Source organism: Cynoglossus semilaevis, chromosome 5, assembly GCF_000523025.1.
Source record: "Cynoglossus semilaevis isolate Cse_v1.0 chromosome 5, Cse_v1.0, whole genome shotgun sequence".
Taxonomy (NCBI): domain Eukaryota; kingdom Metazoa; phylum Chordata; class Actinopteri; order Pleuronectiformes; family Cynoglossidae; genus Cynoglossus; species Cynoglossus semilaevis.
The window spans coordinates 7,093,170-7,113,138 of record NC_024311.1 but is presented as its reverse complement, the minus strand read 5'-3'; the positions used below and the strand labels follow the sequence as shown (position 1 = coordinate 7,113,138).

The 19,969-nt window shown below is 41.1% G+C and overlaps 4 protein-coding genes across 8 annotated transcripts in view; 1 reads left to right on the top strand and 3 right to left on the bottom strand.

Moving 5' to 3' along the window:
- The window catches only part of LOC103378846 (ephrin type-A receptor 6-like), a 32,882-nt gene extending 22,416 nt beyond the window's left edge, over nt 1-10,466 (bottom strand). For all 4 annotated transcript variants that reach the window (XR_003049718.1, XM_008310197.3, XM_025055563.1 and 1 more), the window contains exons 1-2: nt 10,328-10,466; nt 5,369-7,594 (exon numbers count right to left, since the gene is read on the bottom strand). The gene's annotated coding sequence lies outside the window, so the exon portion shown is untranslated. The remainder of the gene's footprint in view (nt 1-5,368; nt 7,595-10,327) is intronic.
- On the bottom strand, nt 9,686-13,289 carry nsun3 (NOP2/Sun RNA methyltransferase 3). The gene is made up of 6 exons (XM_025055564.1): nt 12,471-13,289; nt 11,976-12,079; nt 11,392-11,891; nt 11,153-11,307; nt 10,790-10,911; nt 9,686-10,648 (listed from the first exon to the last, which is right to left on the bottom strand). The coding sequence occupies exons 1-6, from the start codon at nt 12,615-12,617 to the stop codon at nt 10,324-10,326; spliced, it is 1,353 nt and encodes a 450-aa protein (XP_024911332.1). The 5' UTR covers nt 12,618-13,289; the 3' UTR covers nt 9,686-10,323.
- Nucleotides 13,290-13,417: 128 nt separating this feature from the next.
- On the bottom strand, nt 13,418-15,254 carry LOC103378844 (ATP synthase F(0) complex subunit C3, mitochondrial-like). 2 transcript variants are annotated; one of them, XM_008310194.3, is made up of 5 exons: nt 15,130-15,254; nt 14,815-14,878; nt 14,508-14,579; nt 13,819-14,018; nt 13,418-13,741 (listed from the first exon to the last, which is right to left on the bottom strand). In XM_008310194.3, exons 2-5 carry the CDS (start codon nt 14,854-14,856, stop codon nt 13,627-13,629), a joined length of 429 nt encoding a protein of 142 aa, XP_008308416.1. In that variant the 5' UTR covers nt 14,857-14,878; nt 15,130-15,254; the 3' UTR covers nt 13,418-13,626. The 2 variants fall into 2 exon arrangements, with proteins under 2 accessions (XP_008308416.1, XP_008308415.1); XM_008310193.3 differs by having other exon boundaries at nt 15,161-15,244.
- A 1,204-nt stretch (nt 15,255-16,458) lies between these two features.
- On the top strand, nt 16,459-19,870 carry rrad (Ras-related associated with diabetes). Its single transcript, XM_008310192.3, has 5 exons — nt 16,459-16,605; nt 16,755-17,174; nt 17,952-18,025; nt 18,124-18,328; nt 18,906-19,870. Exons 2-5 carry the CDS (start codon nt 16,802-16,804, stop codon nt 19,181-19,183), a joined length of 930 nt encoding a protein of 309 aa, XP_008308414.1. The 5' UTR covers nt 16,459-16,605; nt 16,755-16,801; the 3' UTR covers nt 19,184-19,870.
- Nucleotides 19,871-19,969: the final 99 nt, after the last annotated feature.

Genomic DNA, 19,969 nt, shown 5'->3' with positions numbered 1-19,969 from the left:
CACACACACACACACACACACACACACACACTCACAGACAGCAGTGTTCTGTGGATGAACTTCTTCGTTCACAGCAGCTTCTTCCTGAACACCTCAGAGTGAAAGGACATTTTTAATTTTCTCATTATTTGTCCCTCCCTGGTGCGTTCACTGCCCAGTCGTCTAATGTCTCTTCAGTCTTCAGATCAAAGCTGAGCTGCAGGACTGGGACAAAGTACTTTTATTCATAAAGTACTCCATAGACTGATGTCAATCCATCTGCTCCTGCCGAGTCGGCACTTTCCCTCCTTTACCTCTCCATTTGCCTCAGTGTGTGTGTGTGTCCATATGTCTGTGTGTGTGTGTAATTGCAGCGGTGAAGTCAGGTGACCAGCTGCCACACATCTCCATCAACCTCCATCAAACTTGAGTTCCTGCAGCAAAACTTCAAAGGTTTATTAAAAAAAACTGTCTCTGAGACTTTTAACTTTTTTCCCCCTAAAATCCACTTTGCAAAAACTCACATCTGAGCTGTTATTTGTTAATTTTGTTGGAATTAATTTTACAGTTTTAAACATTCACTGAAGCCAAAAATCACCTGGTAAGAAGTTAAAGTATTCAGGCTAAGCACCAGCTGTAGAATTTTAATTATTTTTCTTAACAATGTCAAATTTATGGCATACATTACATGATTTCTTATATTTTAATTAAATTCAGAACATTTCTTCTCAGTGGAAACAGGAGTGTTTCCCAAAACTTTAAGGCTGCACTCACACTATGCCTGTTGTACCAGTGACAGGAGACTGTTGGGGGGGGGGGGGGGGGGGGGGTGACTAAGGGGTGGGTTAAATGAAAGTCATTCATTTAATTTTATTATTACTTTTTATTTTATGGTCCAATGAGTCTTAAACAGGCCACTGCAATCTCTGTTATTAACAGACAACACTGAAACAGTATTTCAGCACAACGGACAGCGACACTTGGTCAACCACTGCTGACCCTGCTGGTTTAGTTGGTTTAAAAAGTTAAGGTTGTCCAAATATTTTCTTGTTTCAACTTCTTTGTTTCAGATTTTGAGCTAATGCAACAAAGCAAGGCTCAAGGTTCTAGGTTCATAGAGAAATGATCACTGATCAACAAAATGTCCTGACTGTCATATTATCACAAACCAACAAAAACTGTAGCAAAGTGGGAACTGTTATTGAGGACGGGGAGGACGGGGACGGGGACGGGGCGGGGGGTCATGTTAAATCAACCTGATCTGTATTTATGTTTGCAGCTGGTTGTACAGTATATATCAGTGTATAACTGATCAGAGCTTCATGAGCAGCTCTCCTCCTCCACCCTGCTGCAGGAGTCCACAGTCAGTGGAGGCTGACGCAAGCAGGAGGTTTGGACAAGAAAGGCAGAGAGTATGGAAATGAGAGGGTGATATCTCTGTCTCTGACGCCTCCTTCAGCTAGGCCACATGGAGGAGACACGGTTTTCAGGCTGCGTTTTTTTTTTTTACACCTTCAAATACTACAGTACACTGTGTAGATGAATCTGTATTCATCTACACAGTGTACTGTATCTTTTCATCAGACAGTTGAGGTGTCAGTCCTTCACATTTACTCACTCCGAGTCACCACGTACTTTATTTTGAAGGTTGTTGAACTGAAGAGAGAGTCAAAAATAACCAGGCAACTATTCATGACGTTGTATCAGTACAGTGGACAGAGATACGAGCTCCTCCAAGTCTGCAACTATTGCAAGATTTTGCTCCTGATACGAGGAAACATCTAGTTACGAGTGATCAACCAGCTCCATTTTTCCACCGAAAATTTGAAAATCTTTATATAACCCTGCTCCCACCTTAGTGGCCCTGACACTCTGTGGCGCTGTCTCCCTCACTGTCCCTCACTGGGTTATTTTACCAATTTTTATAGCAATATATAAAATGTTTTCTTAATTCTTATGTCTATGTCTATGTTTTTGATGTTTAAATGGGGGGTTCATTTAATTAATTAATAGTATATTTCTGGGAGGTGGAATAAATTCATTGGTTTTTAATAAGGGTTCATTTAAAATGTAATACGAGTGTGACATACGAGTGCTGTTGTAAAACTCGTATCTCTGGGATCCACTGTTTATCGTATCGTAGCCCTGTATCCTCATATACATGGTATCACCAAGAAACATTTCTAAATACGACAAGAACTTTTATAACTATTATTATAACTAGAAGAGCCACAGCACGTAATCTCTCTCTCTCTCTCTCTCAGTCTTTTCATCATCTCACTCTCATTCTCTCCACTCCTTCTCTCTCACCAACTCTGAATATTTCATGATTTGGTGGCACAGCACTGAGGTGAGGAGCCTTCCTCTGTCTGGAGCTGGCACAGCACAAATATTTACTCTCCGAGTCGAGTCGAGCTGAATGTTGAAGAGAAGTGTGTGTGTAAGTGTGTGTGTGTGTCTTACAACAGTGATTACATGTGACAGAGGCCCCGGGGGGGCAAAGGACGGTCTTGGGTTTCATCCTACTTTGATGTCACGGCCCAATGGGATCACTAGCTGTAGACTAACAGTCAAATGGACGGACGTGGGGACACAGGAGGTGAAGTGGAGCTGAACAGAGAGTGAACGATGTCACTGTGACAGCACTTGGACAAATGTCTGTTCTGTTTGGGCTGGTGAGAATGGAGCTGAATTGGAGGTCTGGAGGAACATGAAAAGACGATTAAGGGCTCACGTGAATCTTTGAGGCTCCGGCCTGACAGCCAGCATTTAGTGAAGGAGGGAGTGGAGGAAAGAGCAGAGTCTGAAGAAAAGAAAGAAAAAAAAGAGGAGGAGGAGGAGGAGGGCAATAAATTACTTCACATTATTCGCACAGTCTGGTGAGAACACAGTGTAAAACCCAGACTGGAGCAACTGCCTTGTTAATCTCAATTTGGAGAGCGAGCAGAAATCATGATTCATTTCTCCTCTCGTTCATCCATCATTCAGTTAGAAACGTTGACCTCCCAGTACACTGAATTTTTCAAAGCTCAAGGAAAAAAACCCTACGTTTCCACTGTGAAAATTCACTTGTGATTAAACTCAAAAGTCCAAAAAGTCAAAAAGTCCTTAACAGTAAAAAACATCAATGAAGACTCAATCATTTCTTTATCTGAACCACAGAGAAAAAACTAACTTTCTTTCCTTTGTTTAATTAGAATATAAGTTTAGTAATTACAGTCAATCGTGTGCTGTAGTGTAGTGGTTATCACACCTGCCTTACACAGGGAAGGTCCTGGATTTGAGCCCCGGTGGATTTATGTGCAGTATTTAATCTTCTTCATATAAGTCGTTTTGGATAAAAGGGTCGGCAAAATGCTTAAATGTCTAAATAAAACAAATCTACAAAAAGGGGGCGCTGCAGAGTACACTCAGGAACCATTGCCTTCTGATCTCCATTATCTACATTTTTACCTTTACCTGGCATCATTTCCTCTGACTCCAGCTGTGCAGCGACTTGATGGATCAAGGAAATGAAATGATTGACAAGGACAAGGAGAAGGAGAGAAGAAAAGAAAGCTGTACAGAGAGGAGAGGAGGATACAGAGGAGGACGGAGAAAGAGTCATCTACAGAGAGAACAGCCACCCTTCTGCCTCCCACCGTGTCACCCACTTCACAATAAGTGCCGCGCTGCCTCAGTGTCACCTTCGGTGTGTCTCCTAAACCCCTTGAAACCAGGCCGGCGTTACACTTGTCCAGTCAGCACGGTGACAACTGACTCATGCTAATTGGAGAAGCACCTGCAGTGGACATGTTCTCACAGAGAACCGATGCTGCACAAATTAGAACAGGTGATGGTGTGACTGTGGCTCAATCGTGGCACCGAGCAGTTGATGTGTCTTTCAATTAACTTTGAATGAAACGTTTCTCATCCAGTAGGTCGGGACCCCGAGTCGGTACAACTGTACGACTGGGTCTGTCTGTGGTTTTTATTATTTACTGCTGGTCTGCCTCTGTATCTGTCCACACTGCAGCACTGTTTGTAGAAAGGATGACATTTTCCCAGGGTGCCCAGCGTTACCCATTCTAATATACTAGCTCATGTCATCCATCATATTGATCTTATTTACACGACAGCGTGTCAAGTCCATCTTTACACACTCAGGTGTTTACACGTCGCCTCTGTGCTGCCAGCGTCGTCTCTGAGGGCAGTGAAGAAGTTCAACGTACGGTGCAAATTATTGCTCAGTTATTAGGTGTTCTACGGTCATTAAAAACAAAACACATAAAGAGGAGCTGTGCGCCCAACGTCAACAAACAGGAAATGCAATTATAATCAAGCACTTGAACAGTTCGATCCCCTGTGGCAGGAGTCGCAAACTCTAAATGAACGCTGCTGCAGCTGCCGTTTCATTGGAGGGACATATTAGTGCTTTACAGTCAATATAAAAAACAATAGAACCAAAAACATTGTCTAATGTTATAGAGCAAACAGCTAGTGTACCCTCCCATTCTTAAAGTAAATAACCAACTAAACATTTAAATAAATTAAGAGAAAAACTTTGGATTATTATTGTCCTCTTAATAAATTTGATGTGTTTCGCAGGCCTCAAAGTCCCCGGGCCATGAGTTTGTCCCTTCTGTATGGACTTTTCACATTCTCTCTTCACACAGTCCAAAACTGCTCAGTCTAAATTGATCTGTCCTGGATATACCCCACCGTTGACCAATGCCTATCTGGATCGACCCTTCAACCCAAGGTGTTGATGGTGTACATATTCAAGGCTGTCCGTTTTATCAGTGCTGATAAACGTTGGTGTGTGTGAAGGAAGCTGTGAGATGACTTCCTGTATAACTTTAGGGATGCACAAACTCCACCACGGCTGCCTGAGTATGAATTATAAATACAGAAGTACTTAAGTGCTGACATAAACTGTGATGAATTGTCTATTGAATATCCCATTTGCAGCCTTTAAAAGTCACTAGAAGGACTCCTATGTTCCTAAAATACCTGTGAAAACGGTTTTAATTTAACGGAGTGTAACCCATTTTAATAACGTCCTCTGTAAGGGTTTCATAACCTTAAAACTCCAACATAGTGGTACAAAAAAACCCAACAGTTATATCCTCCCCTGCTTCACTGGCTTTGTCTGATTTCTATTCATTTTTCCTCCTTTGGGAAGAGAATCTATTATCTGTGCTTTTCCTCCAGTCTGCAAGCATCGACTCGGACAAGGTTTAAAGTTTAAAAGAAGTAAAGTCAAAGTAAAATCAAGAGAACTCTGGGAAGGAACGTTTGATTTTCACCCAGTTTGATGGAAGTGGTTCCCGTCGTCTTGTACTTTAGTGTTTTAAGGAATTTTTGTTCGCTAAATAAATAAATATTAAATACCAAAACCGTGTCCTACCTTTAGATTAACTGCTGACGGTTGGTGTCGCTGCAAAACCTTTAAACCGCGGTGTCCATTCATTTCTTCACTTCCGGCTGAAGTTCCAGGTAGTAACTTGAAGTATAGTTCCCGGGCCTCTCTGTTGATAATTCGTCTTAAACCCAGCGCCACCAAGTGGAGACGAGCCAGTGTTTCCCGAAAAAACAGAAACATTGTTAAAAAAAACATGGGTGACCGCAAAATCCCATACGACTGACGACTGGGTTAAATTTTCAGATGCTAATGCTAGCGACAAGTGTGTAGTAGCTGTTGTTGGCGCCGACCGTAAAGGATGCGCGCAACTTCACCCGATGACGACATCTACGCAGACCCAGGCATTGGTCAAAGTGCTGACCAATCACAGCGTAGGACCAGCAAGTTTGGTTGATTTCGAGCTTGGGTTTTGTTTGGGTTGTCGGTGCAGCTCTGAGTAATCAGTAGTGTTGTAGTTATTAGTTTGTTCCCTTCAAGAAAAATATTCGCAGCATTTTTACCTTAATAGTATATAAATCTGAAGATGTACTTCATGTCTTTTAATCTAACCTGTACGTTAAAGTACACAACAGAGAACCACTTGCTTTATGATACACTGTCACATAAACCCGTTTTCATTAACCACAGTAGTAAAATGTAGTAAATGTGAATCTGAGTGGATATTAATGACAAACATAAAACTAATTTGTTTAATTAGTTATTTCACTGTCATGTACATCTGCTGTAAATACTCTGTATCAGTGAACTGTATTTGATAAATCAGCCCAAGACATCAATAATTCATCATTACTTAGTTACACTGAGAGCTGCTCTTGGCCAACACTCTCTTTTCTTTTTTGCAGTTAACAGAAAAGAGTGATGTGTGTGGTGATCATTTAAAGACAACACGTACATTAGGGTTGTACTAAATCCAGAAATATGCACTGGCTCAAAGAAAAAAGTGCTGTCGATGAGCTTACAGTTATCAAAGGGTGTTGAATTAATACCCTTAAGATGACATAAAGTACATCACAATGTCCTTTAGTTTAGTTTCCATGTTCTACTGTGTGTAATACATTTATTACATGTATAATATATGTATTATGTATATATACAGTATGTGTGCAAATATATAAATACATACATATATTATATACTGTATATATTACATACAGTAGAATATGGAAACTAAACTGTTTACTTCAAATATATATGGAGTGAACGGTTTAATCCACATCTGCATGTTTTTGAACAAAGTAGAACATGGAAACTCGGAACAGAAAACCCATAAGTTCAGTACTGTTCTTGTTCATGTTCTTAGTACAAAGTACTACTAAGAGTGTTGTAGAATACCAACTACCAGTCTGAATTTAACTGATTTCTCACTTTCTGGTTGTGTTTGCACCCTTACATCGACTGCACCTCCTCCCTCCTCCCCCCTGCTTCCTTATTGTCAATGACTGGTGTGTTAATGATTACATCTGGCTGTGGCACAAATTAATTCCTGCCTCTCTGGCAAAAAGCTGTTCTCCACCTGATTATGCAAAGCAGGCCTACATACTCGGCTTTTGAAGTGGAGGGGGAAGCTGTTTAGAGATTCACCCCTGGAGGAAACTCTGCAGCAGGGGGAACATCAATAAAACTGAGTTCACACAAAGGTCAGCAACCTGGCAAACTAGCGCCGCGGTCATACAACTCACCGCATTTCAGAAGTGTTAGAGCGGGGCTGTTTGTGTAATGATGCACATACTTCAGACTGGGAGTGGAGCAAAAGTAGGACAGACGGTAAAAATAGCCAAATAAATGCAACCGATTAGAAGAGTTTCCATGGCCAGGCGGAGATGTTGACTCTTTCAGTGTTCCTATTTCAGCAGTCAAAGCTGTGATGGTACGTTGGACAGGCTCACTCAGAGACCTCTGACTTCTTTATTTGCAAGACGGAACGGTGAATTTATTTTGTACTTATTTAGTCTGTTATGACCATAAAGTTCATTATGAAAAACCAAATGGATGAGATGGTGTGCCTTACTGTCTCCAGTTCCTTCCAAACTACTGTGTTTCTGCTCTGAGCTATCACAGTCAGACTGTCTCTCCACTGCTTCCGCTCCTCTCTCAGGCATGACGGTATAGGTAATGAGCCTCTAAAAGAGACGCCACGGTTCATCAGTCATGCTGGACAGACCCAGGTATGATGAAGCATTCATTCCACAGGAACTTTAGGCTGTAATAAAGCTGAAATAGATCACATTTATGTTCATCATTAGTGTGAGACGCAATTAAAATGTTTAAAAAAGTGGCTTTGGGAATAATTAACTGCAATTCTTCACATTTCTGTCAATAGCAACATTTGATGTAAACAAAGGCAAAAAAGTTCATATTTATCTGTCTGCTCCATTCACAGTTAGAACAAACTCACAGTACAACTACGACTATTACATATTCAACATTAGTACCAGGACTGTTGTAGCTAACGTTAGCTCTGGTGTCTATGCTCACAGAAACATGTTTCATGATGAGTTGATACCATACACTTGGGAATGAAACATTCGGCTGAAGTGTGTGCTTTTGTTTTAAAGCTCACTTTCTGTTGAAAGGGCAGAAAGTTTAATCTTTAATTTTTTAAATAATTTTTCTTTACTTTATCCCTTGTTTAATTGATATATATGTTCTAATGTGATAACAGTGTACGTTTGAAAATTATACATACATATTTCTGAGCAGAAATAGTCTCTTAATGAAGCAGAGCAAAAAACTGTAAATATTATCCTGCTTGGTGTCCTCACTGTGGTTAGGGTTGAGCTCTCTCTCTGTCTCTCGCTCATACACACTCTCTCACACACACACTGCACACCACCTTGTTACCCACAGAGCTGTGACACCTACAGTATATATCACTGCCTTCCAGTTCATTGCATATTTATTGAAACTCAACCTAAAGAAGTATCAGTGACAATACTCTGTATCTGCAATCACACAAATGAAAACAATCCTATTGGTTTGTATAAATGGTACCAGTACCGACCCCAGTACCAGCTGTTTATCGCAGCAGTCTTGAATCCTCCTGTCGTACATCAGTCTTCTGTTAAACTTGAATTGTCTCCCTCAGCCTCAGGCGACTGAACTCCCCCACCTTGACTTTCTCTCCTCTCTGAACATCCTCACCCCTTCATCACCTCCCCCTCATTCACACACTAACACAGAGTCTCATTTCACATGACTTTCATTCCTCCTCTCCCCAGTGCCATCTCCAGGTTCCATGTCCTCATGCTCCTACACTCATCACAGATTAAAATGTCATCTCCCACCGTCGTGCTCCACAGCGCCTCCTGTCTAACCTCATGTGTCAACCTGTCTATAGGTACCGAAAACAAGGAGGGGCTGGGGGCTGATCCCTGAACTCATCTGCCACTCTGACTGCACGTCTTCCCTGTCCTTGTGCCCGTCCTGCACCAAGTTGTGCACCGTCAGTCCTGACTCACTCTTACAGAACAACAGTTCTTATTTTGGTTTGCTTTCTCCCTGAAACACAAAGTTAAAAAAAAACATTTTGACTTTCCCTGTACTTTTCTACACTAAAGGAAAATGTCCTTAATTTATATGCAATTCTTTTCGGGAGAATTTCCGCAGAGAAATTCTGACTTCACTCACATCACAACAGACAGTGTAATTCATGATTCTAAACAGCAGGAGGATCAGTGTCCCCTCAGTATCTGTCACACTGGGCTACACACCAGCACCAGTCCCCGTCCCTTTATCTTGATGACACTGACTAGACTATGATCCACTAGGGAACACCGGTGGGACGACTGAGTTGACTAAGTTGTCTCTTTAGATTCAGTTCATTCAAAGTGAAAGCTGGCAGAGGGAGCAGCAGAGATGAAGAGCCGTGTGGAGGAACTGTGAACATTCATCATTGTTACTGCTCTCACATTTCATGGTCGTTAAACTGATGTCTCCAACAGAAACATTAGCCTGCTGTTACACTAACAATTACATGACTATTATTACAACTTCACATTGAAAATACTTCATCTATTACAGCTGGACTGATGACAGAGAACACAGCATCATAACAGCAAAACAAATAATGGCATTGTCCTCTTAAACCTAAGATCAGGTGTGACATCTTTTTCTTCAACAGTGCAGCTCGCTAGAGAAACCAGGCTTCTGTTCAATGGCCATGGTGTTTAAAACTAACTGAGGCAAAAACACCCACCACTCTACCCCAGTGCGGCCTGTTAAAAAAACAACATAGCCCAAATTTGTTTTCCTTCGTGGCAGTGAAATTGAAGATTTAAAAAGGTACTGCAATATTGACTGAAGTCAAGTGGTGATCAAATTTTAATGAGTAAAAGCCCATTTGCTGCCTCATACATGCAAGATGAAAATCATTGACGTTTCTCATATTTTCAAGTTTCTCTGCTACTTTTAGACATTCAGATGCTTTTTAAAAAGGGTGCTTTTAGAAGGAACTTTGAATACTGGAACTGAGGCTGTTGACCAGTAGGTGGACTTGGTTGTTTTTGACCAAAAGTTCAAAGGTGCGATTACTAGGACGACTGGTCAACTTGTCATTAAGTCCAAAGATTAAAGTGACTTCATTAAAAACATTAGCGATAGCAGCATTTGGCCGTTCAGGACGGATAAACCAATCCAAACAAAATGTCACAAAAACCTGTGCCTGTGCCTGCTAAATGACCTGGTGGGTCAATGGTCACACCAAAGGTTTGGGTCCTTTTCAAAAACTGTCATTTGAATTTAGTCCTTATTACTGATTTAAATGTGACAGTCCTGGTTATCAGTATAAATGCTAATACTACACTTTGTTTAAAGTCTACCAGGTATGCTTAGTTAAGTACCAAACTGAAGTAGTATGAATACAATGTAGTACTTTAAGTCTGAAAAACCCAAACACGCTCAAAAGACAATGTTTCATTTTTCAAACATCATTTTATGCAACGCTACCTTCTTCTTCTAATCCGAGACAAAAACATCGGTCCCCAGGTTTTGCCCGGTTGAGGAACAACCAGGATCCCCAGTCTGTGGTCAGCATGTTTCTTCATCGGCTTTGGACGATTGTGGGAGGGGTCTCCATTTGTGTAAGAACTGGGGGCAAAAGCAAACTGTTGAGAGAAAGGAACAGCGATTTCCTCCCACAGGTCTTCAGGTTCAGCCTCAGGACACGCCCTCAGAACCGTCTCCACCACGTCATGGTTTTCAGCTCTGGACAGTGTGCAAGTGGAGTAGACTACGAGTCCTCCTGGCCGCTCCACGGCAACCCTGTTCCTGCACATATATTCATATGTCACAAATAATTCATTTTGGTTTGTTTATTTTTAATATTCTTACTTTATCTGAACCAAAATTAAGTAAACATAATTTCTTTCGTATTTGTTTGACAATGCCTATGCTATGAACTGGACTTACTTCAGCAGCTGAGCCTGGAGTGCAGGTAGCCTGGCCTTTTCCTTCAGTCTTTGCTCCCCCTGCGGGCTGCTGCAAGAATACAGCCAGCTCCTGTCATTGGAACACGGGGCATCGACTAAAACCTTGCAAAAGAGAAATGTATTTATTTAATCAAATAACATTTTGACATCGTGGAAAAAAGGCTAAATATAAGGCTGTATGTATGTGTGTGTGTATATATATATATATATATATTCATTGATTTCAGTTTCATTAGTTTGATTTTTGAAATGATTCTATTGAACCACAATTCAAAATCAGTGTCAGTGGTTTCTCCTCCACATCCATCCACAGTTTCCATCAACAGGTTCATTCTTTGCTCACCTTGTCGTACGTTACCGCTTCATTCTGCCCAGCACATCGTCCGTCCCTGGAAGACACAATGACTCTGCTCCTGAGTGCGTGGGGCAGAAAGGACTCCAGAGTTTTGACCAGCCAGTCCCGTCTGTGAGGATCTGGCTCGTTACAACACAGAAGAGCTGAGACCGAAATGTTCACATTGTTTATTTTCAAGTTGTCGCTGCTCACTACAGATGTCATCACTGGTCGTTCATGACACTCACCTGGGGTGGCACACTGCATTATGGCCACTGCTTTGCCCCCAGGAGCAGAGCAAAGATCCAGAACTTTCTCCCCATCACAGACTTGTAAAGCCAGCACAGGGAGGAGGGAGGAGGCGTTCAGGAGGTAGTACTGCTTTATTTGACCTGCTCTGTGAGGCTGGGAGGGAAATCGCAGTGGGTGGGGGTGGGTATAACACTGGAGTGAAGGCTGGGGCAAACTGTGTAACCGCTCTAACTGAAGGTCCTCACTTTGAGAGCAGGGGGTGCTGTCACACTGGGGATGAGTGTCGTTGTCATCATCAGGGGGGCAATCGAAGACGTTTGATAACAAAGGGTTGTTTCCTGTCAGAATGGAATCATGGAGCAGCGCAGGGGCATTTGATTGTGGCAGGATCCTGGAAAACCCCTGTGACAGGAGAGTCTGTGTGACACCGGTCACAGAAGTAAAACGATTCAGCATGACCCCATGCTGCCAGGACTGAGGCTTTAGAAGCACAGACCTGTGGAAGAGAAGAACAACCTATATAACAAAAGTCCAAAGGCAACAAGTCGGGAATCTGAAAGTTGTGTTAATACGACGTTACCTGATAGACGGCCACAAACTTTCAAGTTCCTGACTGTACTGCTGGTTGAAGAGGTCCAGTACTGGTTGACATGGAGATCGTTGAGGTTTCTGTTTTTCAGTTACCTAGTACAGACAAAGGAGTATTTAAGAAAAATCAGTTAAAAGTCAATAGACAACATGTCATTAAGGAAGTTGTGTCCTAGTTATGTCATTGTCCAGATCAACAAAGATTTATGAAATTATATTTTGAATCTATAACAAAACAGAATTTATTGAAAATGGTTGCCAAACTTTTTCTGCACTCCCCCACTGTAGAAAGAACATTTATTTAAAACATTGTAATTCATACAAAACATTTGTAACAAAATTATAAATCACGCTGCCCATTTTTGTATCAACGACATTACCGGGATAATCAAAGTTTTTCTAACTTCATAGTTAGCAAAGTTTTTCTAATAGAACATTGATCACGTTTTAATGGTTTGTAACCAATAAAGATCACTGTTTGCTGTACCTGCTTCTTGTCGCCCGGACACAGTTGGTCAGGGACAGAGTGACAGGCTGTAGACCAGTTCAACCATAGCGTGCTTTTAGGCTTTAACGTTTGACCAGTGACGTCATTTATCCTCCGTGTTTTGCGGAGCTGGTGAACTCGAAACATTTATTAAAATGATTCCCCGCGTTTACACCCACACGGGTAACAAACAGCAAGACGTTTACATGGCTATAATATGACACAAATATTAGGTTAAACTAGAAACACCGACAGGTCCGTTCTTTAAATATGACCTGCCGGAGAAAAATGGCCGATTCTTTGGTTCCGCCTGGAAACTCGGGTAAGATTTGAAGGTACAATGTATACATAAAATAGAATTTGTTAAAAAATAGTAGCGAATATAATACAAATATACAAACACAACACAAAATATTAAATCAGTACGATTAGCCTAAATAAAATATACGATTTGGACGCAACAGGGGGAGCACTTTTTACAGAAGATTTCTGGGGATGGTTCGAGATCCGCAGTGGTGGGAAGGAGTATGTGACGTCACTTATTGGTACTGGCAATTAATACAATAATTTTACAAAAATCACAATTTCAAACTCAACCACTGAAGGTGAACTTACTCTTACTTTTTATGTGGGGGATGGTGCACTGGAATGATGTCACTTAGATCCAGCCACTGGATACGCTTTCTTTATTGGTTATTTTGATCATTTTTAAATGTATATTTTCATAACTGAGCATGTAGTGTGCTAATATCAGATACTAAACAATAGTGGGTGTTGTGAAGATTTACATTTCTATGATGTGACTGTACACAGAAAGCTATACAGTACACTTCAGACATGTTGTAGTCATGTGTGAGTCAATAGTTGTGTTTTGGTGAACAGCAAGACCATCTGTCATTCACTCCAGTGAAATAACCTTAAATAAAACAACATAAAGTGTCAACACATGGATTGGATTTTTTATTATTATTTCTGTTACCAGTTGTATGTTGTTAACAAAACATTATTATACAATATAATGACAAATCCCTCCGTGGTCGAATCTCTGTTTACCAGCATCTCACAGGACTCACTAACTTGTAAAAAACTACAATCAAAGAATGAGTGTGTTGTCCAACCAAGTTAATTCCCCCTAAAAGGACATGGTTGTGCAGGCTTACATTGCAAAAAGGATTAGAAAAGCAACCATCAGACAGAACAGACCCATAGCTTCAGACAGAGCAAAGCCTAAGATAGCATAAGAGAACAGCTGCTGCTTCAGTGACGGGTTCCTGTTGAGAAACACAGGAGTCAAATGTGACGGCCATTCAGATTTAAAAAAGTGATACGTCATGTTACTTTAACCAACCTGGCATATCCAATAATAAGGCTACCAAACACAGTTCCAATCCCAGCTCCAGATCCAGCCACTCCTACAGTAGCAGCTCCAGCACCAATGAACTTAGCAGCAGTGTCGATGTCACGGCTCACAGCACTGGTCTGGAAACTCCTCACTGCCATCTGCTGATGGGAGGCCATAACGCTCTGTGAGCCCAAGAGGGCAGCAGTCTGAGATACAAACAACGAGGAAAAGGCAACACAGGCTGGTTACTGATATATAACAAAGTCATAACTGTTGTGATGTTCACTAACCACATAATCAAAACATGTTAATCAATACACAAAGTTTTCCCAATTAGGAGAACCATTCCCCTTCAGCTCAAACACATATCCACCACCCCCTGCGCTATAATGGCCCCAGTGTTGCCACTTTAAATAACATGAGGTCTAGGGCAGCAAACTGTGTTCAGTCATTTTGATGCACTTCTAATATCTGTTTGCACTTTAACAATATATTTTATATATACATATAATATTAATTATGTATTTTTGTATTAATAAAAAAATAACCTAATACTTGTGTGTACAAATGATGAATACTTCATTATTAACCTTCTATGTTATTTTAAATTTGGTGGTATTGTTCTACATGCAAAGAAAAAAAAACACACCCCACTCCATTCTCACTGTTTATGTCAGTCAGTTGTTATGTCTTACCTCTGATTTCCTGGCATCTGACACCACTGCTGTGGACAGTGGTCTATACAGTGCACGGGATCCAACACGGATCTGTGTTAAGAACATTACAGTTTGGTTTACACTTTACTGAGACGTGATATTGTCCCATAACTCCTCTAAAACACTGCTTATAATAGCTTTTAAAATATAAGCTATTACAAGACTTTCCCAGAGGAAACGGCACATCTGCTGTTAACACAAGTGTGTCCCAAATATGGGATGAATAACAGTTTAAATAATAATAAGTATTATTAATACACGGAGGTCTTCGTTCAGACATACTCACCACCAGGGAGGGGGTGGAGACGAACTTAGCGCAGGCGAACATCACGACAGGTCGGACACAGGAGCTGCAAGAAACGTCAACAAGACAATTAAGACTTATTTAAACAGGGTGTTCATTTTAAATCAAGTCACAATTTACGTCATACGAGCCTACACAGATTGCAAAGTTAAGAGGAAACGAACACCTAAGGTCAATGGCAGCAATCATAAACCGAGAGAATACAGAAAACAGCCATGCGTTACGTTTGAAGAGCAGAACGACACTGGGCGCACAGTGGCAACAAACTAATCTGAATAACACAATAAAACATGTCACCTGTGGATAAAAACTCAAGGCAGTTTGTTACCGGCTCGTTGTAGAGGTCGAAGACACGAGAGGCATGCACATGCGCAATAACACGTTAAAGTTTGACTTCCGGTTTCCCGTGGCAAAACCGAATGACATCACTATGGATCGCTAGATGTACGTAGATAAAATAAAACATATAAAAATGTATTCCGTATGAGAATTTATTACTGAATGCTTCCTTAATTTTCTTAAATTATTAGATTTATTTGACAAAACTGCGTTCGTTTAATGTCTGTTGTTTTAAAAACGGATATTATGCTGTCATAACGACATGAACATTTTTATGGTCATTATTTTTATTTTGTTTGTTTTTTAAATCGTACATTTACGCTACATTCCACATATGAACATTATTATACCGACTACATTTGTCAAGTATTGTATTGATGTAATAATAATCTATATCATAATACAATGCTTTTAGGATGCCATTGATGATCTTCTCATCTTTCATGATATTTATGATAATTATTATGATAATTTTACGATTTCGTTTTTTTCATTCGTAAATCTGAAAAAAAAAACAAAAAACGGATGCATACGTGCGCACTGTACCGTTAAATCTAGAATTAAATTGTCAAATTTGACGTTCGATCTATAGTCACCAGGGGGCAGCAACACACCGCACTGCTAAACACTAAAAGCCGTTACACTGAACTCGCATTCAAAGAATAAACAGCGTAGGTTAAAGAGAATGGATAGTGGAAATACTAGTTTAAAAATCATATAAAGAGGTTTGTTATGGACATAATTGTAATCATTACTGTATTCAAATTTTATTTTTTAATAAAAAAATATGGTGTCACTTCAGGTGGACTCTGGATTTTGTAAATGAATTCTCCTTAATTTTAAAACACACGTCACGTTAAAAGCAAATAAACCAATGCTACAACGCCACACACTGGCTAGACTGGATACATGCGCTTTTATCTAATCATCTATAAATATAATAACCTTGTGATAAAGATGTGAAGACCATATTCAATAATCCAAGAGCAGCATTAACCTGAACATGAAACTCAACACCGACTTCCTAATTTAGATCAGCATCACGAGGAAGACCTCAGTCACAGCATATCTCAGACGAGCCTTGAAATGATTATTAAATATTTACGGCTCATCTCTCTCTCTTTGAGTGGGCTACCCACTGTGAGGATCAATGCCCGGACACCCACACAGCACTGAGCTGCATTTGGTGAGGCGGAAGGGAGATTCCTCTCCCACTGTCATGCGCCCTCCTCCTCCAGATGATGCGACCGTTACGCACCGCTAAAATAAAGCAGAGACGTGATTCTCCGGGGCGAATCCCAGCTGACGTCACTCACACTCAGACTTAAATACAAGCAGAGCAGCGGCTGTCACCACAGTCAGGCCAAGTCCACAGACAAGCCTTCAAACCAGGGATTATTTGGATCTTGTGCTTTTCTTTTTATCCAGTACCAGGTGAGAACATGAGAACTGTAGATGCGTTGAAATATTTACTTTCATATTTCTGTTAAGATGGGACTTCGTTAATACACAAACTGGTTTGATGTCAGATGTAGTATTTGAGTAGTATTTGTTCAACTCCCGACTCTTTCCTTCAACTCCAGATCCCACATTTACGCACAGCGCGTCAGTCGACAGATCCTTTGGCACAATGACACTGAACAAGGGAGACAAATTGCGGAGCATGGACAAGAGGAGAGCCAGCACACCGTTCCCCACGAATCTGCCCAACCTCCACCGGAGGAGCATGCCCGTGGACGACCGGGATCTCCACACCACGGTGCCATTAACGGGAGGCACCGAGGAGCTGTCCAACCTTCTCCGCTACAACTCCTACTCTCCCAACGAGCAGCACCGCAGGAGCTGCGCTTCCGACTCCTCCGACTCCGTCATTTCAACCGGCAGCGATGCGGAGTCCCAGGTTTACAAGGTGGTTCTCCTCGGGGAGCACGGCGTGGGGAAGTCCAGTCTGGCACGGGTCTTTGGAGGACTGGAGGATTCCGGTCACGACTGTGATGATGCAGGTAGATGATGACTCATCCCACACACACACACACCATGACCACCCCATGTGAGACCACAATGATTTATTTGACAAAAAAAAAGATAACAAAAGTGCAGAGGCAGATTAGATTTAAATGCTTTAAGTGTTAGCCTTGAAATTCAGCAGCATTAACCATAAATGGAAATGCAGTTTAGAATTTCTCTAACAATATCGATACATTTTGCAGTCACATATATACTGATATATACTTCTATCAATCCAGTAAAACCGTGTATTACCGATAACAACACACCAAATTGGACAGAATTATAAATTGGTGGTTTCCAAAGTGAGGGGTGCGTCCCTCTGGTTAGAGAAAAGCCGAGGCGGGGGGGGGGGGGGGGGGGGGTGTCATAAATTACACTATAATATAATATGTTCATTTGTGTAATGGTTGCAGTGGCGCCTGTAATGAACCCTCATAAGGGGGTTTTTGGTTCGATTCTATCTAGTCCTCAATCACAGTTTGGAAGGTCAGGCAGGTCATCTGATAAGGAGACCAGTTCAATGGTGTTTTGAAGCAAAGGCTGTAAAATAGACAATCTGCTGCAGAAAAAAGATGGCCTTAAAGACAAAGTGTGAAAACGCATCAATGGTTTGACCTACTGTTCATCAACCATTTGAATGAAAACAAACTGCCAACATAAAAAAAACAACACCAAAGCCGATCAGTGCACACTGACATGACTGTTCAGATCAGAGACGAAGCTCTCCTGCATCACTGCTCTAATGTACAGTTACTTTCCCTTCACTTCAGGAAACACTTATGACAGACCCATTGTGGTGGATGAGGAGGAGGCATCCATCATGTTGTATGACATCTGGGAACAGGTGAGTCCATACATTATTAACATAGAAGTAGTCCTTCTCCTTTTAAATCCACTCTGGACTGGAGGCTGACTCTTCTTCTTCTTCTTCTTCTCCTGAAGGACAACAGCCAGTGGCTGAAGGAGCAGTGCATGAGGATGGGAGACGCCTACATCATCGTGTATTCAGTGACCGACAAGTCCAGCTTCGAGAAGGCGTCAGAGCTACGCATTCAGCTGCGCCGGGCCAGGCAGTCAGAGAACATTCCCATAATCCTTGTGGGCAACAAGAGTGACCTGGTGCGATCCCGAGAGGTGTCTGTAGACGGTGAGTCCGTGGAATTTACTTTGCATTGAACCGTTAATGTTCTGGGGTTGTGTGGTCTGTCAGACCAACAGAGTTTAAAGTTGAGGTGACATTGATTTTTGATTTAGTGAATCTAACGGAATAATACTAATTTTATTATCATCATTGTCATGATTAATCAAAATCACAATGAATCACGATTATCAAGACACATCAACAACAATATATATATCCATATATATATAGACAGCTGTATATATTACGTTACCTGGTGCATCTTTCCATCAGTTTAGGGTCTTTTGCTGTATAAACACTTCAGAGCAGGATTTTAAACTCCTGGCCTGGGGGCCACATTACAGCCTGCGAACCCCCACATTTGACCCAATGTCTGAATTTAAATAATCTCATTTTGCTATTGTGTTAATTTCTTAAAAATGATCTTCAATAGTTTCTAATTATTAAATTAGCTTAAGTTGATCATTTTAGAATGAGAAAAAAAAGGCTGCCCAATGATGCTATTGTTACTGATGTTGTGTTGATGGGGCAACAGTGGTCCTCAGAGCCCTAACACCCTGTCTCCATGTCCTCCCTGTTACAGAGGGAAGTGCCTGTGCAGTGGTGTTCGACTGCAAGTTCATCGAGACGTCCGCCTCCCTCCACCACAACGTTCAAGCCCTCTTTGAGGGGATCGTCAGACAGATCCGGCTGAGGAAAGACAGCAAGGAGGAGAATGCACGCCGCATGGCCAACTGCAGGCGGAGGGAGAGCATTGGCAAGAAGGCCAAACGATTCCTGGGCCGCATCGTTGCTCGCAAGAACAAGAAGATGGCTTTCAGGCAGAAGTCCAAGTCCTGCCACGACCTGACAGTTCTCTGAAGAAAACCGTGGACAGAACTTTTTCTCCACAAAATTGGCCTCTGAAGACCAGATGCTGTGTGAATGTTTTAACACTCTGAAGGACTGGTAGAGATGCACACCAATATAAATACATATATAAATATATATTTATATTTTCTAGAATCCAAGTGGAGGCAAACATGGTTGATATTATTCCAGTCATATCATGGTAACCGCAGACACTAATTTAATTTTTTTACAACAAACATATTGCTGTTAAAACAATGTGATTAGAATGTATGGAACTGAAAACCATCGACTTGATGTTTGTATTGACTTTCATTCATTTCTCCAGAGCTGGTGGAGACTGATGCTGTATATATATGTATGTATATGACCGACACTGAATATTACACATCTCATTGTACCACACACTCGAGGCACACAGTACACAGTACTACGTCAGCTGGAGGTGAATTTACTTGAAGTGAGGTGTGCAGGTTCACACCTCGGCCAAGTAACTGTGGATTTGTTAATCAAAAACATATATTAAATAACAGTTTTATTTTGTTTCCATAACATTGAATTCATGTTGTGGACTTATGATTAAAGCAATAAGTTCTGTTCTTTCTGTGAATTTTGACATTTCTTGGAAAACTCTTTGTTTACATTGTATTTCTTTTGCAATAAAACTTGAAAAAACAAATTACGACCTGTCTGTGCTTTTTATAGCATCAGTCGAAAACTGTTGTGAAGATGAAAAAAAAACTGTCATTGCATAATTTGCATTTATTTTTAGACCTTTATTCACGAACAAAAGAGGGG